The following is a 26,690-nucleotide window of genomic DNA, read 5'->3' as shown; positions in this document are numbered from 1 at the left end:
CTTGGAAAGTTCTCTGTATCCAGGTGGAGTTAGTAACCCCAATTTCCCTAGAATACATCTTTTGAGATTCTCAATTACTTTTTTATTGAGCTATGGAATACATTAGAGAAAACATTTTTTTATCTGGGAAAATGACACAAATGTTCACTTGGTCTTGGTAGATCTTGGATATCATTCAGAAAATAATTACCCCCAGGAACAACAGAGTTAATGATTTTTATAAATGTCAAATGCCCAGTATGTACCAGACCCTGTTCTAGGTGCTTGGGATAGATCAGTGCAAGAAAGCAGACAAAAATCCCTCCCTTTGTGGCAGAACATTCCTGCAGATCTCAAAAGTAATTTAGATTTAGTCTCCCAAGCCCTACACAAGTGAGCTATCAGCATGGTAAACCATTACCTGTTATGTAAGTAAAATTTATGGCATTAATGTATTCTCCTTCTTTCCAAACTGGAAGCCAGGACAAATGCCCAACAATCTTATCAGTAAGTTCCTTTAAAATTGTGAAGTTTGGGATGCAGGTAACATATTTGTACATGTGCAATAATTGCTACATGTATTGCCTAGTTTCTTTTTAGGTAAAATTTAGAGGACGAAGTACATCTCCTCCTAGGAATGCAGGTAACTGAGAGATTTGTACATATACAATGTACAAATGACATTTTAACCATTTGTGGCATCTTTTTCCAGAATGGATAAAAAGATAAAGAAGGAATCAGAGCCCCCTCCCAAGGATGTGGTAAGTTTCTGATTTGAATACTAGCAGCATGTTAACAACCAGTTTTAAAAATAAACTGTTGAAACAGTTTGGCATGTACCAGTATATACATCAGTGCATGGTGGCAGAAGTCCAAAGTCTGACTAATGATAAGATTAGTCAGAGAAATCTAACATTATGTAAACAAACATTTACAACATTGTCATTACTTGATTAGCACAATTAGAGAGTAATTATTAGCTTTTCCAGTATGTGGATGGCATGTTTATAAGCCTAGTTAATGAACAAATCGTTTTGGTTTGTTCTTTCAAATACTTTAAATTTACATTTGCCAGTCTCTCATTAATGTTAATTATCCAAATGAATTTTAAAAAATGACTGGAAGTTATGCTATAGCTATTAGGTATGTATGTGAGGTTGTCTTAAGATGACTATTTGGACATTAGAAGTCCTGTATTTTCCAATTCTATGAAGAGAAAAATCTGTGTTCATCACCTTTTTCTCTTTCCAGTGCTTGAATAATGCATTCCCCATAACACAAAACCTTGTCTCTCCCTTTTGAAAGCAGGGTTCAACAATGTCCAATAGGTTTGTCATTTGGGACAAGGTGATCTTAGAAGTTGTAAAATAATTTAAAGTGATCATGGTAAATAAGCATGGATCATACAAAAAATTATTTCCATAGCGGTCGTGATTATAGAAGTAACAAAAATGTTTTATAATAAAAACTTAGATAAATTATTCCATTTTGATAAAATGATGTCACTGAATATTTGATAGCATAGGAATATGATCACAATATTTGAATTAAAAAGCTATGATATAAAGAGGAAAGAAAGTGAGTTATTTATAGTGAGGTGGATGGACCTAGAGTCTGTCATACAGAGTGAGGTAAGTCAGAAAGAGAATAACAAATACCGTATGCTAACACAGATATATGGACTCTAAAAAAATAGCACTGATGAACCTGGTGGCAGGGCAGGAATAAAGACGCAGACGTAGAGAATGGACTTGAGGACACGAGGTGGGGGAAGGGGAAGCTGGGACGTAGTGAGAGGGTAGCACTGACATATATATACACTACCAGATGTAAAATAGCTAGCTAGTGGGAAGCTGCTGCATAGCACAGGGAGATCAGCTCAGTGCTTTGTGACCTCCTAGAGGGGTGGGATAGGGAGGGTGGGAGGGAGACTCAAGAGGGAGGAGATATGGGGATATATGTATACATATGCTGATTCACCTTTTTGTACAGCAGAAACTAACACAACATTGTAAAGCAATTATACTCCAATAAAGATGTAAAAAAAAGAAAAAGAACCCATCTGAAAAAAATGGAAACTCACCAATTTTTGGTTTCTGCTATGCTTACTGGGATACTGAGTTAATCAGTTTATAAGAAACTACTATTCTTGAACTGTAGTTGTTCTACAGAAAGTGGAGATACAGAACCTATTCTAATTACAAAAAAAAAGCTATGATAAAAAATTAAAGCAGGGTTTTTTTGTCTCTAAAGTTTACGAACTTCTGATTAGGTTAAAAATAGAAAATGTCCTCAATTTTCAATTTAAAAACTTATTTTGAAACAGACATTTGGTGTGGTTGTCTTCAAATAAAATGTGAATGGGAAAAAATTGTGTATAGTCAAAAGACTCGCAGGATTTTACTATTTGAAAGAATCTGAGGTGAGTGCAGGAACCTTCCTGACAACACTGGAACACTGTGGTTACAAACGTGACCTCTGTCCCGGCTCTGCCTCTCATAAACTGTTATTCTGGTGAAGTTGCCAAATTTGGCCAAGTTATTTCAGCTTTTTTTTTTAACCTCTTAAATGAGAATTGTCATGTCCAAGTCATTTTGGTTGTTCTATCGATTACAATGAGAGTATATGAAGTTCACAGTGCCTGGCACATAGAAAACACTCAGTAAATAAGATGTGTTGCCTTGCGAATTCTTTAGATTCTGCTACACACACACACACACACACACACACCCCTATATAACTTCTGTATGATCCTTCAATGCAGCTGGAAACAGAGGCTACAGAAGACCTGTCTGCCCAGGTCTAGGAAAGCTTTGCAGAGAAGGTCACTGTGGTCTCCTGATATAGTTCATCAGCCTGGCTGCTCTCCTTTGGACATACCCCTAAAATGTTCTAAATTCTCTTAATTTTTCACTGCATCTTATTTGCATTACCCTTCTTTTTGCTGCAAAATAGCATTATTGACATCCTATGACTACCAGAAAGTGGAGTCATGAACACAGTACTTGACGACAAACACTTTCTGATTAAAATCAGAATTAAGGAACTATTAAACAATAGATATATTTGTCTAATACACTCTCCATATTTTTATAATGTCTTGCTGGTGTTGTCCTCTGTACTCCAGTCCTTGAGGAGCACAATCAAGGACTGAGAAACAATTCCGATCCTCAAGTTAACAAAAATCTAGCTTTTGCTTCCTTGGGTCACAGCAGTCTTGAGGGCAGCCAAAGGCAGGTGTAACAGTGACCGTTGCTCTCTGACAATCCCGAGGATCCTTCCATCCTTCCCCTACTCTGATTTTATGTTCATAAAGCTGACAGAGTAGTATTAAAAGTATCTAACTGCTGTTCTGCCTTATAAATTCTAATACTTCAAAACACTATGGCACAGTTTAAACTATCTGAACTTGGAATTTGTTCTGAGGTATACCTCTTCAAAGTCTGTGAAAGGTTTGTTGTACAAATTAGAAATAAAAACCAGATGTAAAAGAGGGATATATAAGTGCTTGAGAAAACAAACTTTTCTGTGTCAAGTCATGGCAATTTGCTTCTTATATATCTCCTAAAACATTGTTTCCAAAGATTTTTATTTTTACTAGTTTTTCATCTACTGGTTAAAATGGGTAACGGGGACAGAAAAAAAGAGTGTTGGTGATAAGGTTAGAACAAAATGCTCCCTTTGCTTGTGTTAGTATTCTCATTGTCAAAGCACATACCGATGTGTGCATTTATGGTTTATTGCTCTCCGTTTCTTCTCATAAAGGAGAACACTAGCTAAGAAGATGCCTAAATGGGGGGAAGATATGGCTTGAATAACCAACACAACTATATTATGCTTTCCCAAATCATTTCCAAGTCTGGCTGAAAGGTTGTTTGTGATGCTTTAACAAAAGGCAGACTTTTTCTGTGGACTGATTGCACGAAAGAATTATTAACAGAAACAGCGTTAGTAGGCAATGTTTGGTACAAGGCGTGATATTCGGTAACTGAGTATGGGCTCCAGGGTTATGCTGTCAGAGTCTGAATCCTCACCTCATCATCCACCATCTGTGATCTGGGGCAAATCTCCTAACCTCGGTATGCCCCAGTGAGGATGTAATCATGTCCCCCGCATACCCACTCACAGCAGTGGGGCAAGGTTAGAGAAGTAAAAGATGCTTAGAACAGTGCCAGGCATTAGATAAGAACTTAGTAAATGTAATTATTAATGATGTAGTTGAGGGTGCTGTCCATCATTGTACAAAACTGTTGAAGTTTGCGTGAACTGTCCAAGAACGCAGGGGTATCAGCTGTGAAAGTCCATCCGGCCACTGAAGTTCCCAGAGGCCTAGAGCACAGCCATCACGATTCACGGTCAGGTCTTCGAGTTTAAGAGCACGGCAATTTTATTCTCTTATGTTTCAGAGGCAGTTGAACTTTAGTGGGTAAATCCACAGTATTTAAACTCACAAGAGACTATGATTTGGCCTTGGAATCTTAGTGGTTAAGTATCAAGTCAACTGAACATTTATGTTAATGGGTCAACGCCTTCCTCTGAGGTGCATACAGGGAACCAGCATGGTGGGTGTTGAATCAGAGGAACAGGCAAGAGTGGAAACTGCTCCCTCACCTGGGCAACCAAACCCAGTTCCCTGAAGAGTGGGATGTCCCCAGGGTCTTGTTTTTCTGGACCCTTTTCATCAGCCTCAGAACTCAACCTTTAACTCTGTCATAGACTGCCAAAACTGCCATAGACTTTTTTTCTAGGAATGAAGCCTCTTAGGGACTTTATTTTCCTATCTTTCTCCCTCATCACAGATGTATGTATAAATAACATACATATACAAAACTGTATGAATAAATATCAGCTTGCTCACCTTGCTCTAAAGATTTGCTATTTTGATTCAGGTTGTAAAGCAAATGAAAGGCCATTTTAGCGGTTTTCATTTTAACCTTTACCCTTTTAAGTGATGTCTAGAGAGTCTGTACTAAAAGTCCATGCTCGAGTGGTGCAGTCTACTTCCTTCTGTTTATCTGTCTCCCTTTTCCTGTGCAATTGGCTTCTCGTGATCGGAGACCACTGACTTGGTAAACACACTCCAACAGAAATCAAAAAAGCCTTTTATTTGCACTTACCGGCAGCATAAAAATCACTCAACTCTCATGATTCATCTTTCACTGAGTTCAGCTTTATAATTGTATGTTCCCTTAGACTTGTGCTAATACAGTAGCCACTGGCCACATGTGGTTATTTACATTTAAAATAACTAAAATTGTATTAATTAAAATCAACAATAAAAAATAAAATGAAAAATTCAGTTCCTCAGTCTCATCAGTTACACTTCAAGTGCTCAGGAGCCACATGGGGCTTGTGCCTGCCACATTGGACAATGCAGGATCAGAACATTTCATCGCTTCAGTTCTGTTGGGCAGCCTTATCCTAAATACTCTTTATTTCCTTAATAGAGGTAGAAAAGCATCTCTACAAGTCTATGGCTTCTCTAATTGACTGGGTTTAAAACTCAAAGCTTAGCCAAAACGCTTCCCCTTTCTTTCATTCTCTTTGTAAATAATTTTAGTTAATCATTTATTCAGTACAGAGCATGAAATTATAATTTCACAACCAGCTTGTTGGTGACTGACTATGAGTTCTTCATGGGAAAGCAGATGGAATCTGTAATTACAGCACAGGATTATATATTTAGTCATGTGGCATTCTGTTATAGCTATCATTTTATTCTTGGCGCCCTTTTTAATAAAAAATTACTATAATGCCGCAGGCTCTGTAGGAGAAACACATGTCATGCCAAGTTTCTCCACTGTCTGCCAAACACTGGTATTTCTCCTCCTTTGACAGCCCTTACAGTGGTAACTCTCACGGTCTCAAACTTCCTCTTAAGCTTCTTGTACCCCCATCACCTTTTTTCTTAAGGATGACCAGAAGATATGGCAAAATACTGAAGCGTTTTCTGAACCACTGAAGGAGCATTAAAAGATATTTAAATGTATTTCCACCTACCCTGCTCCTTTGAGAATTGTAGCCATTCTGTGGAGATCACGACAAATCTATGCTTCAACATAGTTTTTTCATTCACGTGCTAGTAAAATCAGCTTTAAAAATACTGAAATATCAGAAGTCTCTGAAGTGGAAGTTCTAAAATGGAAGGAAAGGTAACCAGCCAGGATGCTAGGGAAACTGACTTAAGTGGAAAAGGTGATCTAAGGCTTTGATTCTCAAGGGTTTGGTGGTGGGTTGGGGGCCTTACAAGGGTAGGATGGTGACTGTGGACTCTCTCCCTGTAGAATGCACACCAAAAGTTCTGCACACAATTTCAGAGAGACAAGCTGTCCCTGGAGCCCACTGATGGCTCCGTGAACCTCAGATTTGGAATCTTCTTTTCTGGCATCAACAGACAGTACAACAGTTAAGGCACTTCAAGGCCACAAGTATAAAAAAAGAAGTTTCCAGAGGCACTTTAATATATTCCTTTATAGACATTTCTTGAGGATTTCCATATATTGGGTATTGTTCTAGGTAGTGGAGATACAGAAATAACATAATCTTTTGTCTGAAGAAAGTCATTCATTTACTGGACAAATATTGAGTACATGCCATATGCAAGTATTCCTTTACATCCTGGGCATACAGATCAGGCCTCAAGGCAACTTACATTCTAGCGGCAGAAACAGTCACTTAACAAATAATGTAATTCAGGTAATGATAAGATCAATGAAATTCTACCTGAGTTTTGTTGAAAAAATCTAGAATTTTAATTCCAAATCATTAACTTTTTTTCCTTATTATGTCGTCATTACTTCAGAAATCCCTTCTTAAGAATTACACTGTGATTCAGACCATCATTATCATCCAGTTTAAATATCATTTTATCAATTTATTGATCCACCACTACTGTGTTTATATTTTGTCCTCCCCAATCTTGCCTTAAGTATTTGCCAAGTAATTTGTTTACGTGTACAGTTGATATACTTGTTGAGTTTGTGAATGCCTGAACATGTCTTTTTCATGTATGAATGATAACTTAGCAAGGTATAAATTTCTAGAGTCACAATCCTTTCCTCTGAACTTTGTTGATTATCCTCAACAGAGGGCTGGTGAAGGGAAGGTCTAGGTCACTTGCTGAGGCCTCATCTTTCCTTATTTTTTGGTAATATTTCTGCTTCCTATTACATATCTTCTATTCAGTCAAACTCCTATTTTATCCACCATAAATGCAGCATTCATTCCCATTTTAAACCTTCCTGGTGTCATTTTCCGCATTTGAATATCCTTCCTCCTTATCTCAGCCTACCCCATTGTATCCATTCTTCAAATCACATCTAAAATTCTACCACCACCGCGGACCTTTCTCCATTTATCCCAGTTCAAATTAATTCCCCCTTCCGCATCACAACATTTATTGTCTCTGCCATATGTTTTTGCACTTCATAGTATCCTAGAATTTTACATCTAGAAGAGATCTGGAGATATAATTCAACTCCCTAATTTTTCAGATTAAAAAAGATGTGGTTAGTGAGCTAGTGATGACTCCAAGTGCTCTGGCATTCTGGGGCTACCCTTTAATGCCTATCTAAGATGTTTCTCAAGCCTCAATCACCGGGTACTTTTAAAAGTTCTTCCTTAAAATTTCTCTGTATTTCCAGGCCCTTATGCTCTCCTGGTCAGCGTTGCAGACAGCATCCTAGCCATTGCTCTAGGCTCTTCTAGAGGCCATTTTTTCTCACTGGTTCATGTCACTGGAACCCATAAGTGACACAAGCCTGGTGCATATGGCAGACTTTTACTGAAGATTTGTCTCCCAAAGAGTCTAAGAGGCTTGAGGCTTTGATAACTCTTTCAGCTTCTAGTACAGCTAGATATGCACAAACAACAGCTTCAATTTGGATGTTAGATAATGCTGTCCTAAAATCCAACAGCCATTTTCCCTCCAAGAGGTATTTTTATCCCAGCCATGTCCTTTCGGGTCATTGCTTTCTGCCATCTTCTCTATCTTCACTCTTTTAACCTCACACAGTTATACCTCCTTATTCAGAATAATCTATCTCTCCATTCTCTACCCAAAACTGAACATCAATTTTTGCTATATCTCAAAACACATTAAGATGTCCATTTAGAAAGGGCCAACACAAAGAACCAGGTAAAGCTTTGAAATTCAATTTTCTTTCCTTTAACATAAGCAGAACCTCCTCCTCCATGGTCTCTGGAAATGGAAGAAAAATAGTGTAATAATTTGTTTTCTCCTTGACCAAACAAAACCCATGGGGGTCATGCATTTGTTATTGTTCATTTCAGCTCCACATGAATTCTAAAGATCTCACAGCAAGATACAGGACTTCTTAGAGTCCTATACTTTTTCTTTATACTATATTACCTTTTCCCCTGTTCCAGATTTTATCCAGTTTTACATTTTGTGATATGCTGTTATCTTTTGCTTTTTAGTTGTTTCACATATGTAATTCCTGCTTTTCAAGAGAGGGTGTAGTGGTTAGAAAGCAAGTACTGATCACTGAGACTGTCAGGGCATCTAATACATACAGGTTCTCAAGGATTCTTGTGTATTGGCTAAGAATTATACTAATATATGTTATTTAATGAGCATCTATTATGTGCCGGACAATGTGCTAAGTGCTTTACATGATCTCTAATCCGCTCCTTAATCCTTTGCAATAGGTATTATTATACCCATTATTCAGAGAAGGAAACTGAAATTCTAACAGCTTAAGTAACTAGTTTGGTTCCCCATGGCTAAAATGAGAGACTACACCTGCTGGATTCCAAAATACTTTGCTCTTCCCTCCATACTCCAGGAATTCCAAAGCCGCCAATGTTGACAACTGTGATGGTTTTTAAATAAAAATTTTACAGTGCACTTTGTGGGCAGTGACCACATCCTTTTTGTAAGATTATGTTCTCTTTAAGTTTCAAGACACCACTCATGTTTTATGTGCTTTTAAAGCTTGTATGTGGCTCTGATATTTTTCTCTTTGAATTTCAGTTTGATCCATTAACAATTGAAAGCAAAAAAGCAGCAACCGTGGTGTTAATGCTTAATTCTCCAGAAGAAGAAATTTTGGCTAAAGCATGTGAAGCCATATATAGATTTGCTTTAAAAGGTTTGGATTTTTTTCAGTTTATCTTTCTATTTCATTAGCTTCTTAAAAATATTTGCTACATAATGGGCACTTTTCTCCCCAGTCTTTAACTTACTTCCTGTCTGATGAATTCTTTCAGACAATCAGAATATCATTTAATGCATCACCTGAAAGTAATATATCTCCCTATGTGCCTAACCCAGTCTTAAGGAGCAATTTAGTCAATGGGTAGAAGAGCCATTTTGAAGGCTTTATTGCAGTTTAAAAAATTGTAAATGTCACAGGAGCTGAAAGAGCTCCTAAGGATCAAAGCTGGAATAATTTGAGCAACAAAATAAACAAAGTATTAGATTTATAGCTCTATAATTTATATTAAGGAAGAAAATAAATATCCATAAGTCTATACAGACAAATAAATGATTGAATAAGTAAATAAATGGGAGAGAAAAGACAAATCTCCAATGCAGAAGTATCCCAATTTATGCAGATACCCTGTCCTTGAGGAGGTGGGATGCAACTTCTATTCTTTAGGGGCTGTGCATAGTGACATCTTTCCAAAGAGTGCAAGATGGACACAGGGGGAAAAGAGTAAGTTTGCAGCAGAGAAACCTGACAAACACTACCTCTGCCAGGTGATCAAAATCAACATCAACAGAGATAAGTCATTTGATAATAAATGTCCTTGACATGACATAATGAAAATGGCACTTCTATGTTATTTTCCCCCAAACCTACAGCCCCAGTCTAAATATGACTTTTTTTAAAAATAAAACAAATTCCAATTCAGGGACATCCTCCAATTACCTAACCAGTACTCTCAAAACTGTCATAGCTATCAAAAACAAGGAAAGTCTGAGAAACTCTCACAGCCAACAGGAGCTAAGGACACACAATGACTAAATGTCATGGGGGATCCTGGATAGGATGCTGGAACAGAAAAAGAAAAACTAACAGTAAGGAAATCTGAATAAACTGTGGAATTTCATTAGTAATAACATATCATTATTGGTTCATTAATTGCATCAAATGTCCCTACTAATGTAAAATGTAAAATAACAGGGGAAACTGGGTGTGGGACACATGGGAAATATCTGTATTATCTTTGAAATTTTTCTGTAAAACTAAAACTGTTGTAAAATATAAAGTTTACTAAAATGTTGTAAGTGTTACAAATTAGATTCTATTGAAAGACTTGTTCATAGAGGATTTACAAACATAAGAGACAGTCACATTTTAGTTCATTCCAAGTGGTGATAAAATCAGACTTTTATTATACTGTGTAACATTGAAATTGGAAATATTTGAAGAGTTTAGTGTAGCTTGGTTTTTTGTTTTTTGGTTTTTTTTGCGGTACGTGGGCCTCTCACTGTTGTGGCCTCTCCCGTTGTGGAGCACAGGCTCCGGACGCGCAGGCTCAGCGGCCATGGCTCACGGGCCCAGCCACTCCGCAGCATGTGGGATCTTCCCAGACCGGGGCACAAACCCGCGTCCCCTGCATCAGCAGGCGGACTCTCAACCACAGTGCCACCAGGGAAGCCCTAGCTTGGTATTTTTAACAAAACCTTTTAAAACTAAAATGGGAGCAATTTGATTTTAAAGAAATGGTACATTAAAACATTGTTTGGGGGACTTATATGAGAGAACAACAAATCATTCAATTAGCAAATGGTAAAATACTCACCTGGCTAGTCATCACCATCACCTCACTCTAGTCATCATTGGGAATTCTGATAAAAACCAGAATGGTTCTGGAAGGTATGGTTCATGAGTAGATTGTGTAGAATACTGGGTCAATTTTCAGGGAGACATTGGATCATGCATCTATAGCACAGCGTCATCGCATGTCATCTCTTTTTATATTGTAAGTCTGATGTTCAGTACTAGCAGTATTTTCTGAAATATTTTCTTAAGTTAAATGATGGGACTTTGCCTTCTTGCCAAGATGAAGTAAGGGGCCAGATTTACCCTCCTTACCAGAACAAGTAAGAAAACAGAAAAATATATGAAATAGGAGTTGGAAACACACTGAATATCAGGCCATGAAGGACAGCGACCATTGAGAAACAGGAAACAAAGGAAATTAGCCCTCTGATTGCCCCAGCCTACTGATTTCAGAGAGTTTCCAGGCCATAGCCCAGGAAGGGGTAACCTGTGCAGAGCCTGGTGGACCCTCTGAGTTGAGACGATAGACCTGAAAATCCAGGAAGATGAAGGCAACAAATTTTCAGGACAGAGTAACAGACAGGAAAGAGTTGCACAGAGAGAGAACTCAGGAGGTCTGTAAAGGGTCCCACTCAAGTGTTCAGCTTGATCCACATGTATATGTGTGGGGACTACTTGAAGTCAGACAAAGCCCCCAACAGGATTAGAGGTAACAGTGCCTAGTGCTCACACAGGGTCAGAAGTAGTGCCTGTTCGCAACAGCCAGACTGCAAAACCTCAAGATTCATGGAGAATTGTGCAAGTACACAGAAGGGTCTTGCCTCAATAGTTAGAAATAATTAGGCCTAGATTGAGCCCTGTTCTAGTACTATCAAATGAATATTTTAAAAGCAAACCTGAAAGGATCAAACTTTCTCCAGATAACTGTGTCCCAGAACAAATTTCAAGGTAACAATAATATCCATTGCCCAACTAGGTAAAATTCACTATGTCTGGCACCCAGTAAAAAATTACCAGGTGTGACAAAAAGCAGGAAAATACAATGCATAATGAGGATATAATTCAATTTGTAAATCAAAACTGACCCAATGTATGTGTAACTTGAGTCTCTGAATAAAGGAGTGAGGAACAGAATAAGTATTTGAAAAAATAATGGTTAAAATTTCCCCCAATTTGATGAAAACTCTAAGCCCCCAGATCCAAGAAGCTTAACGAAACTGAAGCACAATGAATATGAAGAAAACTACACCAAGGCACATTATAATCAAATTTCTTGAAAAGACTGATAAAGAGGAAATCTTAAAAGCATCCAGAGGGAAAAATGTTACACTCAGGGGGACAAAAATAAGGATGACAACAGATTTATTATCACAAATGATGCAAGCAAGAAGTCAGTGGAGCACTATCTTTAAACTGAATCACTTTTCTGTGCACCTGAAACTAACACAACGTTGTAAATCAACTATATTACAGTAAAAGTTAAAAAAAAAAAAAAGTACCGGAAAAAAACCCAAAACTTTCAACCTGGATTTCTACACCCTTCAAAAATATCTTTCGAAAACATAAGTGAAATAAAGTCTTTTTCAAACATTCAAAAACTGAAATAGTTCATTGCAAGCAGACCCACACTACTAATTATATTAAGTAGGTCCTTCAGGCAGAAAGAAAATGGCACCAGATGGAAATATGGATCTACACAAAAGAATAAATATAGAACACTAGAAATGGTAACATATAAGGTTTTTTCTGCTTATTATTTAAATCACTTAAAAAGCAAATGGGTTATTTTAAACAAAACTAATAATCATATATTGTGCAGTCTGAAACATGTAAAAGTAAGATATATGACAACAGAACCAAGGTAGAAAGGTGAAAAATGGAAGTATACTATTGTAAGTGTACTATATGTGAAGTAGTATACTACCACTTGAAAGAAGACTGTGCTAGGACATACACTACAGACCCTAATGCAACCACAAAAACAACAAAGCAATGATATCAAATAAGCCAACAAAGGAACAAAATGGAATCATAAAAAATTCAATTCGTACAAAGAGGGCAGAAATGAAGAAAAAAACAACAATGAAACACATAAGAAATAAGTAACAAGATGGTATATTTAAACCTAACCATATCAATAATCAAATTAAATGTAAATGGTCTGGATTCATCAATTTACAGGGAGAGAGTGTTTTATTAGAAAAAAAGCAAGAACAAACTGCATGATGCCTTCAAGAAATGCACTTAGAATACAATGACACAAATAACTTGAAAGTAAAAGGATGAAAAACGATATCCTATGCTAGCACTAATCAAAAGAAAGCTGAAGTAGCTATATTAATATCACAAAAATAGACCAAAAAAAGAGTGGTACCAGAGGAAAACATGGCCATTTTATAATAATAATAATAATAATAAAGGGGTCAATTAATCAAGATGCTATGAAAAATCCTAAACAATTAATGTACTTAATATCAGACTTTCAGATTACATGAAGCTAGAAATGCAAGGAGAAATAGACATCTACAATTATAGCTGAGGATTTTGATACTCTTCTCTCAATAAATGAAAGAACCAGTAGACAGTAAATCTGTAAGGATACAGAAGATTTGAACAGCAATATAAATTAATTTAACCTGATTTATATTTATAGAACACTCCAAGAACAGCAGAGTATACATTCTTTTCAAGTGCATACAGGACATTTATCAAAATGGATTATATTCTGGGCCATAAAACAAGCCTAATAAATTTAAAATAATTCCAGTCATACAAAATATATGCTATTCTACATTGGAATTAAATTAAAAATCAATAACACAAAGAACTCTGGACAATCACTAAATAGTCGGAAAGCAAATAACACACTTCTAAATAACCTGTGAGTAGGGGCTTCCATGGTGGCGCAGTGGTTGAGAATCCGCCTGCCAATGCAGGGGACACGGGTTCGATCCCTGGTCCGGGAAGACTGTGGAGCAACTAAGCCTGTGTGCCACAACTACTGAGCCTGTGCTCTAGAGCCCGTGAGACACAACTACTGAGCCCACATGCCGCAACTACTGAAGCCTGCATGCCTAGAGCCCGTGCTCCACAACAAGAGAAGCCACGGCAATGAGAAGCCTGCACACTGCAATGAAGAGTAAACCCCGCTCACCACAACTAGAGAAAGCCCGCGTGCAGCAACGAAGACACGACACAGCCAAAAATAAATAAATAAATAAAGTTTAAAAAATAATAATTAATAAATAACCTGTGAGTGAAAGTAGAGATCAAAAGGAAAATCTGAATTAAAAATGAAAACACAACATACAAAAATTTGTAGGATGCTACTAAAAGAGTATTTAGAGAGAAATTTATTGCACCAAGTGTCTGTTAGAAAACAAGAACGTCTCTCAAATCAATGACCTGAGCTTCCACTTTAAGAAAATAGAAAAATAAGAGCTAATTAAACCCAGGCATTAGTAATAAGGATATAATATATACCTGAGCAAAAATCAATGAAACAGAAAACAGAAAAACAGTGGACAAAAGCAGTGAAATGAAAATGTCTAGCCAGATTGATAAATAAAAAGAAGACAAATTATTGATATGAGGAATGAGAGCATCACTATAGCTCCTATAGATATTAAAAGGATAATCTAAATGTTATGAACAATTTAATGCCAATAAATTCTACAACTTAGATGAATTGGGCAAATTCATTTTAAGACACAAACCCTCAAAGCTCATTAAAGAAAAATAGATAGTCTGAATAACCCCTTATCTATTACAGAAATGGAAATTTGTAATTTAAAAATCTCACAAAGAAAACTTTAGGTCCAGATGTTTTCACTGCTGAACTCTGCCATACACTTATGGAAGAAATAACACCAATTATACACAAACTCTTTTAGAAAATTGAAAAAGATGGAATATTTCTCTATTGATTCTATGAAGCCACCATTTATTTAAGTATCCTAAAATTTATCCTTTAAATTAAAATTTATTTGGGACTTCCCTGGCGGTCCAGTGGTTAAGACTCTGTTCTTCCAATGTAGGGGGCGAGGGTTCCATCCCTGATCAGGGAACTAAGATCCCACATGATGCGTGGCACAGCAAAAAAAAAAAAAAAAAAAATTTATTTGACAAAATATTTTCATCTAAGAAATTCACTTTTAGAACCCCAATAAAATACAAACATTATGGAAGGTTTGAGAAGGATGTTTGTAATAGTCAATAATGCATATTTCAGCATATTCTTATCAAGTGACAGATTTAACCATTTAGATACAGGGCAGTTCCACAAGCTATAGGAAGGTACAGTCTGTGTTCAGAGAACTGAGTTATCAGAATGAACCTATAACTTCAAGTATAAAATATTTTAATTTTATATGAAAACTGAGGCAAAAAAGTGTAAAAGACTTTATTTTACTCAATTAATATTGAAAATGAAATATGCATTTTCATAGCTGGTGAAACTGAAAAGCTGAAATTAATCAGGACCTAAATATTATTCCAGACTTTGCAGAATGATATCCCACTTATTGGGGGTAGGGATAAACTGCTTTTACAGTTAGGCCAGATGCTGGCCTTCACTGACCTTCTGGTTCTGGGGCTTCTTGCCACAGCTAAGGAATCCCAGTAACCCCGGTGGCTCCACTTTGTGTGTGTGCCTCCATGCTGGCTGCAGGCAAACCCACTGGGTGAAAAATGAGCACCCTAAACTCCACCACACTTGAATTTGAAGTGGGGACTCTGTGTGTTAATTTTTATAATTAATTATGCAAGTAAGTATTATTGAGTGCCCATTACATGCCTGGCACTGTGTTAGGCATGAGGTTATAAGAGAATAGAACAGAAAGGGTATCTGTCTTCATGGAAAGTTAAGTAACGGGTGTAAGCAAACAATGCACGGAGATCGCTGAGTGGTATGAAGGAAATAAAGCAGGATAAAGAGAGATCAGAAAGACTGGGATGTAGTGATGACGTTAGGTAAGGTGATCAGAAGAGATCCCTCAGGAGGTTCAGTGTGAGCTAAGAACCAAATGAGGAAGCCAGCTTTGTAAACATCCAGGAAAGGGAGAGTAGCAAGTCCAGGATACCTGAGCTCTAAGGTTTATTCTGAGAGAAATACATGTGGAAGCAGAGGAATGTGAAAGGCAAATGGCAAATAAGAAATTGGAATGACACAAAGAAGAACTTTGATGAGATTGCTATCCATGTCTGATTTTATTTTACCTGTGATGTCAGGTGAAGAAAATAAAGCAACCCTCCTTGAACTTGGAGCTGTGGAGCCGTTAACTAAGCTGCTCAACCACAAAGACAAAATTGTGAGAAGAAACGCTACTATGATATTTGGAATTCTGGCTTCTAATAGTAAGTATCCGCTTTTAAAACTAATCAAATAATCTCACATAATGCATTATACTTTTAAATTTAACCTTGAGGGACTCATTTTAATTTTATTTAAGCTGACTTTAATGTTAACAAGAAAGTTAAATAAGTGTAATGTGCAACAAATGTATGATTTCATATTTTAAGTGATATTTTTAAATATAAAAATATGTGCACATATATCCATGGAAAAACTCTCAGAGTTGGTGATGTAGTATGTTCCAGTCTCACAAGTTAGGAGAACAATCATTGTCTCTTAAAATTAAAATAGTTTTTTTCTTGAGTTAGGATAATGTAATTTGAATGTCTGCCTGTGTAAGTTACACTTCATGTGTATTTCATTGTAACTGAAGCCCAGAGTAAAAAGTTTTGATACACTTATTTTTTGGAGCTGCAAGCTATATTTTGCCAAAAGTAAATTTAGGTATGTATTTACTCCTTAAGTCAGACCTATGACTTGTTTTCATATTTTCACGTATTTAATCTGGTGGAGTAACAGTATTACGTAAAATATACTGTCACTTCTATTAGAATATCAGCTTGACTAAAACCGTGCAATACAGGCAGTCCCTGACTAGTGAACAGGACGTGTTTTCCGTTTGTAAGTCATTGTCATGTTATGGTGGTAGATTTTCGAGTTGGACAACAAAAGCCTTGTTCTTTATAATAAAAAATGACTTTCTTGGTGGAGACTGAATTCTGTCATGAAACTCGGGCTCATAGGAATAAACATGTCTCTATCATGGCACGTGGCTAAAATCATCCTACCTTCTCCTTTTTACCATGGTCTCAGCAAGCACACAAGCACAGATTCCTCCTCCAGCTTCCTGCACTGTCCCAGCTCACATACCCTGGACCCTCTGTGATGCAGTGGGGGCCTTCATTCCATGGTGTCCAGCAGGGACTGTGGCCTTGGTGTCTTCAGAGACAGTTATGAGTGGAGGAAGGGGGAAGGGAGGGGAAGGAGAGCCTTCTCTGGCATCTGTGCCATCACAGCCTCAGCTGTGGAGACCACATGAACAGTACCTGCAGTGTCATGGGGTTGGCAGGGGCACTTTGCAGTTAGTGGATGGGTTTCTGGTGGGAACTCCAGGAGCTCCAGTGGTGGCTGTGCTGCAAGGCGGGGGCTCTGTGACTATTTCCGGGAATGACAGCAGGATGAGGACAGTCAGCGGGCAGTGGATATTCCACCAATGTAGATTACAATAACACTAGTCAACACTTACAAAGTACTTACAATGTGCCAGGCACTGTCGTACATAGTATTTATATATTAAGTCGCTTAATGAGGTGGGTGCTATTATTTCCTTTACATATGAGGTGACTGAGGCACAGAGAAGTTAAAATAAAGTAGTAATCATTCGTATTGTGGGGCCTTCATAAATCTGTCTCTGTGGTTGTCTGTAGACTAATTCTGCCATATTGAATGTGCCATATAGAATTATTTATAACCAAAACAGGGAAAATATTTAAATTTTTTCTGTTTTACTCTGCATGCGTACCACGGAGTTTGAAAACCAAAGGTGCTTTGTAACACCCCATGTGCAACTCCTTTTTTTATTTTTATTTATTTATTTATTTATTTATGGCTGTGTTGGGTCTTGGTTGCTGCACGCAGGCTTTCTCTAGTTGTAGCGAGCGGGGGATACTCTTTGTTGTGGTGCACGTGCTTCTCATTGCGGTGGCTTCTCTTGTTGCAGAGCACGGGCTCTAGGCACGCAGGCTTCAGTAGTTGTGGCTTGTAGGCTCTAGAGCACAGGCTCAGTAGTCGTGGTGCACAGACTTGGTTGCTCTGCGGCATGTGGGATCTTCCCAGACCAGGGCTCGAACCCGTGTCCCCAGCATGGGCAGGCGGATTCTTAACCACTTCACCACCAGTGAAGTCCAACTCCTTATTTTAAACATATGAAAGATCCCTCGAAGGATTGGGTTCCTTGCCCAAAGTCATGCAGGTGGCTAGTAGCAGAACTGAGATGAGAGCTAAATTACAACTTTACTCTCTGACTCATAGTTCAGTAGACCTTCTGTTCACTAAATCTTTTACAATCCTTAACATTAGTGTCCATGCTAAGTCAGATTCTCCATCTAAGTGATTTAGAAAGGAGAGTTATAATTTCCTGTTTACATTTATATTTTCAATTTAATATCTAGGTCTCTGTGATTTTTTTCCTTTTTATGTTATTAATTTCTGTTATTCATGTTATTTTGTAGTTTCATCTTCTAATATATACAAGTTTATCATTTGTGAAACCCTACAATTTGTTTGCAAATTTTTCTGAGTAGGTTTTTAAGTTGAATTTCATGAGTTTCTAAAGGAGTCTGTGGCCCCCAAATGTTAACAATACTGTTACATTTGGGTGCTAAATGAGATGGCTCCCTTAGACCTGTCAAACCACAATCTGTAAGCTGGCTGGCTGGGCTGTAACCAGCGCTAGAATCATTGCAGTCTGCAACTGCAAAGCTTAACCATGGAAAGAGCTTTGCTGTCTTCAAGGTCTCCACTGAGTGCCTGGGTCTCAAGTATACTGCATGAACTTATAAGGACCTTCTTTTGATTCTGTGAAGTGGGTGAAAAAAAATCAAACCATTATTGGGATTAACGTACCTGATTTTCTATTTGAACTATCTGATGACATGGATAAAACACATGGCATCCTCAACTGCTTGTGGAGCTCCTTTTTTGGTAAGAGAGCCAATACAGTAGCTAGTGCTTCACTTTTCATACATGTCCAAGGAAACTTGGAATAAAAAATAAGCAACAAGTCATTTGACCTAAATGCAAAGTCATGTTTTCAGACTAATATGTAAATAAATGCACCTCTGAAGCTGCATGGTTAAATCATCATCTTTGGACAGTCTTAAAATAACTGATGCTTTTTCAGAAATTTGTATTTTCATATGGTTTTCCACCACTATGCTCATAGCGGATGAACCAACAGAAAGTTCCAACATTCCAGGTGCAAAAGGATTGCTATGAGAACCATCTTTTCCCTTTTGCAGTTGCAAATAAATTCTTTTTTTTTTTTTTTTTTGCTAGAGTGATTGAGCTATGTGCTTGTGCCATGCCTGGGTCATTCAAGATAGGAATTTAAATTACTTTGTTAAACCTTTTTATCAAACGGGAGCTGCTATCTTCTTTCACCTTCCAGTTTGTATTTAGTTCAATGAGGCCATACAACAGAGACTCATTTAATGAAGAGAGAGAGTTCAGCTAAAGAGAGAGTTCATTAGGATCCTCGTGAGGAGAAGTAGCCTTGGAAGCCCAGGCATTACATTACTTAAGGAAGCGGTCCCCAACCTTTTTGGCACCAGGGACCAGTTTCATGGAAGACAATTCTTCCACAGACCAGGTTGGGGGTGCTGGCGGGGAGGGCAGGGGATGGTTTTGGGATGATTCAAGCGCATTACATTTATTGTGCACTTTATTTCTGTTATTATTACACTGTAATATATAACGAAATAATTATACAGCTCACCATAATGCTGACAGGAGGCAGAGCTCAGGCAGTAATGCGAGTGATGGGGAGCGGCTCTAAATACAGAAGAAGCTGCGCTCACCCCCCACTCACCTCCTGTTGTGCAGCCCGGTTCCTAACAGGCCACAGATTGGTACTGTTCTGTGGCCCGGGGGTTGGAGACGCCTGGCTTAAGGCAATCTGAAGAGCTTGCCATCTTAGGAAAAGGTTGATGTAAAAGAGTATACAAGATCAAGAGTAAATTAGGTGGTCAATATTATGCAACAAAAAAATTGTGAATAAGAATTAATCCAAGAGCATGGGATATCTTTCCATTTCTTTTTTAAAATTTATTTATTTTATTTAATTTATTTTGGGGGGTCATCGCTGCTGCACGCAGGCTTTCTCTCTAGTTGCGGCAAGCAGGGGCTACTCTTCGTTGCGCACAGGCTTTTCTCGTTGCAGTGGCTTCTCTTGTTGTGGAGCATGGGCTCTAGGAGCATGGGCTTCAGTAGTGGTGGCATGCAGGCTCAATAGTTGTGGCACACGGGCTTAGTTGCTCCACGGCATGTGGGATCTTCCCGGAGCAGGGATCGAACCCGTGTCCCCTGCACTGGCAGGAGGATTCTTAACCACTGAGCCACCAGGGAAGTCTCTCCATTTCTTTGAATCATCTTCTGTTTCTTTTATTAATGTTTTATACTTCTCAGCATATAAGTCTTTCAAGTCCTTGGTCAAGTTTATTCCTAAGTACTTTATTTTTTGGATGCGATTTTAAAATGGATTGTTTTTTTTTTTTACATTCCCTTTCTGATATTTCATTGCTCGTGTAAAGAAATGCAACCAATTTCTGTATGTTAATCTTGTATCCTGCTACCTTGCTGAGTTCACTTATCGCTAACTTCTAGTAGTTTTTTGTGTGGAGTCTTAGAGATTATCATACTAAGGGAAGTAATTCAGGAAGAGAAAGACAAATATCACATGACTCCACTTACATGCAGAATCTAAAATGTGACACAAATGAACTTATCTACGAAACAGAAACAGACTCCCAGACATAGAGAACAGTCTTGTGGTTGCCAAGGGGGTAGGGGTGGGAGAGGGATGGATTGAGAGTTTGGGATTAGCAGATGCAGACTATTATGTAAAGAATGGCTAAACAACAAGGTCCTACTGTACAGCACAGGGAAGTGTATTCAATATCTTGTAATAAACCATAATGGAAAAACATACGTATATACTTGTGTAACTGAATCACTTTGCTGTGCAACAGAAACTAACATAACATTGTAAGTCAACTATACTTCAATAAAATTTTTTTAAAAAAGGAATGCAGTTAAAACAGATGGCATGGGAACTACAATCCTGAAGCTGTGGAACAAAAACCACATTCACAGAAAGACAGACAAGATGAAAAGGCAGAGGGCTATGTACCAGATGAAGGAACAAGATAAAACCCCAGAAAAACAATTAAATGAAGTGGAGATAAGCAACCTTCCAGAAAAAGAATTCAGAATAATGATAGTGAAGATGATCCAGGACCTCGGAAAAAGAATGGAGGCAAAGATCTAGAAGATGCAAGAAATGTTTAACAAAGACCTAGAAGAATTAAAGAACAAACAAACAGAGATGAACAATACAATAACTGAAATGAAAACTACACTAGAAGGAATCAATACAAGAATAACTGAGGCAGAAGAACGGATAGGTGACCTGGAAGACAGAATGGTGGAATTCACTGCTGTGGAACAGAATAAAGAAAAAAGAATGAAAAGAAATGAAGACAGCCTAAGACACCTCCGGGACAACATTAAAGGAAACAACATTCACATTATAGGGGTCCCAGAAGGAGAAGAGAGAGAGAAAGGACCAGAGAAAATACTGGAAGAGATTATAGTCGAAAACTTCCCTAACATGGGAAAGGAAAGAGCCACCCAAGTCCAGGAAGCGCAGAGAGTCCCATACAGGATAAACCTAAGGAGAAACGTGCCACGACATGAATCAAATTGGCAAAAATTAAAGACAAGGAAAAATTATTGAAAGTAGCAAGGGAAAAATGACCAATAACATACAAGGGAACTCCCATAAGGTTAACAGCTGATTTCTCAGCAGAAACTCTACAAGCCAGAAGGGAGTGGCATGATATACTTAAAGTGATGAAAGGGAAGAACCTACAACCAAGATTACTCTACCTGGCAAGGATCTCATTCAGATTCGATGGAGAAATCAAAAGCTTTACAGACAAGCAAAAGCTAAGATAATTCAGCACCACCAAACCAGCTCTACAACAAATGCTAAAGGAACTTCTCTAAGTGGGAAACACAAGAGAAGAAGAGGACCTACAAAAACAAACCCAAAACAATTAAGAAAATGGTCATAGGAACATACATATAGATAATTACCTTAAATGTGAATGGATTAAACGCTCCAACCAAAAGACACAGGCTTGTTGAAAGGATACAAAGACAAGTCCCATATATATGCTGTCTACAAGAGACCCACTTCAGACCTAGAGACACATACAGACTGAAAGTGAGGGGATGGAAAAAGATATTCCATGCAAATGGAAATCAAAAGAAAGCTGGAGTAGCAATACTCATATCAGATAAAATAGACTTTAAAATAAAGAATGTTACAAGAGACAAGGAAAGACACTACATAATGATTAAGGGATCAATCCATGAAGAAGATATAACAATTATAAATATATATGCACCCAACACAGGAGCACCTCAATACATAAGGCAACTGCTAACAGCTATAAAAAAGGAAATCAACATAACACAATAACAGTGGGGGACTTTAACACCTCACTTACACCAATGGACAGATCATCCAGACAGAAAATTAATAAGTAAACACAAGCTTTAAATGAAACAATAGACCAGATAGATTTAATTGGTATTTATAGGTCATTCCATCCAAAAACAGCAGATTACACTTTCTTCTCAAGTGCGCATGGAACATTCTCCAGGACAGATCACATCTCGGGTCACATATCAAGCCTCAGTAAATTTAAGAAAATTGAAATCATATCAAGCATCTTTTCTGACCACAACGCTATGAGATTAGAAATGAATTACAGGGAAAAAAACATTAAAAACACAAACACATGGGGGCTAAACAGTACATTACTAAATAACCAAGAGATCACTGAAGAAATCAAAGAGGAAATCAAAAAATACCTAGAGACAAATGACAATGGAAACACGACGATCCAAAACCTATGGGATGCAACAAAATCAGTTCTAAGAGGGAAGTTTATAGCAATAAAAGCCAACCTCAAGAAACAAGAAAAATCTCAAATAAACAATCTAATCTTACACGTAAAGGAACTAGAGAAAGAAGAACAAAGTTAGCAGAAAGAAAGGAATCATAAAGATCAGAGCAGAAATAAATGAAATAGAAACAAAGAAAACAATAACAAAGATCAATAAAAGGAAAAGCTGGTTCTTTGAGAAGATAAATAAAATTGATAAACAATTAGCCAGACTCATCAAGAAAAAGAGGGAGAGGACTCAAGTCAATAAAATTAGAAATGAAAAAGAAGTTACAACAGACACTGCAGAAATACAAAGCATCCTAAGAGACTACTACAAGCAACTCTATGCCAATAAAATGGACAACCTGGAAGAAATGGACAAATTCTTAGAAAGGTATAACCTTCCAAGACTGAACCAGGAAGAAATAGAAAATATGAACAGACCAATCACAAGTAATGAAATTGAAACTGTGATAAAAAATCTTCCTACAAACAAAAGTGCAGGACCAGCTGGCTTCACAGGTGAATTCTATCAAACATTTAGCAAAGAGCTAGCACCCATCCTTCTCAAACTCTTCCAAAAAATTGCAGAGGAAGGAACACTCCCAAACTCATTCTATGAGGCCATCATCACCCTGATACCAAAACCAAAGATACTACAAAAAAAGAAAATTACAGACAAAAAATCTTAAAATTTGTATGGAGACACAAAAGATCCCAAATAGCCAAAGAAGTCTTGAGGGAAAAAAACAGAGCTGGAGGAATCAGACTCCCTAACTTCAGACTATACTACAAAGCTACAGTGATCAAGTCAATATGGTACTGGCAAAATATATATATATGTATATATATCAATGGAACAAGATAGAAAGCCCAGAGATAAACCCACACACCTACGGTCAACTAATCTATGACAAAGGAGGCAAGGATATACAATGGAGAAAAGACAGTCTCTTCCATAAGTGGTGCTGGCAAAACTGGACAGCTACGTGTAAAAGAATGAAATTAGAACATTCCCTAACACCATACACAAAAATAAACTCAAAATGGATTAGAGACCTAAAAGTAAGACTGGACACTATAAAACTCTTAGAGGAAAACATAGGAAGAACACTCTTTGACATAAATCACAGCAAGATCTTTGTTGATCCGTCTCCTACAGTAATGGAAATAAAAACAAAAATAAACAAATGGGACCTAATGAAACTTCAAAGCTTTTGCACAGCAAAGGGAACCATAAACAAGACGAAAAGACAACCCTCAGAATGGGAGAAAATATTTGCAAACAAATCAACAGACAAAGGATTAATCTCCAAAATATATTAACAGCTCATGTAGCTCAATATTAAAAAAAACAAACAACCCAATCCAAAAATGGGCAGAAGACCTAAACAGACATTTCTCCAAAGAAGACATACAGGGCTTCCCTGGTGGCGCAGTGGTTGAGAGTCCGCCTGCCGATGCAGGGGACACGGGTTCGTGCCCCGATCCCGGAAGATCCCACATGCCGCGGAGCGGCTGGGCCCGCGAGCCATGGCCGCGGAGCCTGTGTGTCCGGAGCCTGTGCTCCGCAACGGGAGAGGCCACAGCAGTGAGAGGCCCGCGTACAGCAAAAAAAAAAAAAAAAAAAAAAAAAAAAAAAAGAAGACATACAGATGACCAAGAAGCACATGAAAAGCTGCTCAAAAACACTAATTATTAGAGAAATGCAAATCAAAACTACAATGAGGTATCACCTCACACCAGTTAGAATGGGCATCATCAGAAAATCTACAAACAACAAATGCTGGAGAGGGTGTGGAGAAAAGGGAACCCTCTTGCACTGTTGGCAGGAATGTAAATTGATACAGCCACTACGGAGAACAGTACGGAGGTTCCTTAAAAAGCTAAAAATAGAATTACCATATGACCCAGCAATCCCACTACTGGGCATATACCCAGAGAAAACCATAATCCAAAAAGACACATGCACCCCTATGTTCATTGCAGCACTATTTACAATAGCCAGGTCATGGAAGCAACCTAAATGCCCATTGACAGACGAATGGATAAAGAAGTGGTACATATATACAATGGACTATTACTCAGCCATAAAAAGAAATGAAATTGGGTCATTTGTTGAGACGTGGATGGATCTAGACACTCATACAGATTGAAGTTAAGTCAGAAAGAGAAAAACAAATATCATATATTAATGCATATACGTGGAACTTAGGAAAATGGTACAGATGAACCAGTTTGCAGGGCAGAAGTTGAGACACAGATGTAGAGAACAAACGTATGGTCACCAAGGGGGGAAAGCGGCGGGTCAGTGGGGATGGTGGTGTGATGAATTGGGCGATTTGGATTGGATTGACATGTATACACTGATGTGTATAAAATTAATGACTAAAAAAAACCCCAAAAAACATCAGATGGCGTGAAGATACTCCAGGAAGGAAGGTAATGGTAGTTCTGAAACAAGCTAAAATTGTAGGTGTCCCACTGCTTGCCTAGAACGTGTTCATGTGGCCCAACCACAAGTCCAAGTTGCCATATCTGAGAGTGTTCTCTGCTGAGAAAGAAGGGGACAGAGATCAATATTATATTTAAAGTGACAGAAGTAGCAGCTTATCCATTATTTCTGCTGATTTAACCTCAAGAACAGAAGGACTATTTGAACAATCTGGTATCAGAAAGTTGAATAACAAGTTAATCAGCTATGCCACCAATTTACAAGAGCTGCCATTGAATCTGAATGATCCATTGAACCTTAAGAAAGTGGTGTAGTAGATAAACCTACTATATCTGTTGTTGAACAGACCTGGGCTAAATTCATATGTAGAAAGGAATTTCGTGGCCCAGAGAATCCTCTGATGAAAACTTTTAACTTGTTTAGGCACACCAAGGGGTGGTGGCACATACAGATGCAGCAAGGCGGCCTCTCCCTGTGGGAGCAGATGCTTCCTGCAGGGAAACACAAGGAGCAGAGAGTACACAGGGCCTGAATCTTCCTGACCTCATGGTCAGTGTTGTAGCAGAAACTTTGAAGTAGATGGAAGATTATTTTGTATACTAAGTGGAGAATGTACTTGGAGATCTAAAAGCCCAGAAATGCTTTTCTTCTAGCATGTAAAAATAGGGAACTTTGGGGCTTCCCTGGTGGCGCAGTGGTTGAGAATCTGCCTGCCAATGCAGGGGACACGGGTTCGAGCCCTGGTCTGGGAAGATCCCACATGCCGCGGAGCAACTAGGCCCATGAGCCACAATTACTGAGCCTGCGTGTCTGGAGCCTGAGCTCCGCAACAAGAGAGGCCACGACAGTGAGAGGCCCGCACACCACGATGAGAAGTGGCCCCCGCTTGCCACAACTAGAGAAAGCCCTTGCACAGAAACAAAGACCCAACACAGCCATAAGTAAATAAATAAATAAATAAATAAATTTAAATCATATGGGCTTCTAAGAAGAACTCTGCTTTAAAAAAAAAAAATAGGGAACTTTGGTACAACCTTCCAAAAAATCATTGCAAACAACACAGACTGGACTCATAAGAGTGAGAAGAGAATGACAGCATGCTTTTCCAGAGGGGGCACCTCTGCCTAGTTTACCAGGACACTTGGAAGGATCTGACTATTATGCCATGGCTATTATGTCTTGACCTGTGGAGGTAATGTGTTTTTCAGAGGAGCTTCGACTGTAAAATATGAAGTCCTACACTTCCCCAAAACTCAATTATTCTTTTGTGCTGAAAGCCTATCCATGTGCATATATAGGTAGCTGTAAGTCCGCTAGCCCTCTTTGAGCCATTCTGAACAGAACAGAGAGAAAGAAGTTTTGACAGGTTGAGGAATAGCCACATCCCTATATCCCACAGGAAAAGGTGTCCA

General features: G+C 38.1%; 1 protein-coding gene across 2 annotated transcripts in view; it reads left to right on the top strand.

The window, feature by feature from the left end:
* The first annotated feature begins 685 nt into the window (after positions 1–685).
* The window catches only part of ARMC3 (armadillo repeat containing 3), a 92,998-nt gene continuing 66,993 nt past the window's right edge, over positions 686–26,690 (top strand). For both annotated transcript variants that reach the window (XM_082616815.1, XM_082616814.1), the window contains exons 1-3: positions 686–740; positions 8,975–9,092; positions 15,963–16,088. In XM_082616815.1, the coding sequence (XP_082472941.1) occupies positions 693–740; positions 8,975–9,092; positions 15,963–16,088 (292 nt within the window). In that variant the 5' untranslated portion in view covers positions 686–692. The remainder of the gene's footprint in view (positions 741–8,974; positions 9,093–15,962; positions 16,089–26,690) is intronic.

The sequence above is a fragment of the Mesoplodon mirus genome (genome assembly GCF_964341445.2).
Source record: "Mesoplodon mirus genome assembly, chromosome: 4".
In the NCBI taxonomy this organism is placed as follows: Eukaryota; Metazoa; Chordata; class Mammalia; order Artiodactyla; family Ziphiidae; genus Mesoplodon; species Mesoplodon mirus.
Note: the sequence above shows the minus strand (reverse complement) of the source record. Positions and strands in the feature narration are given on the sequence as shown.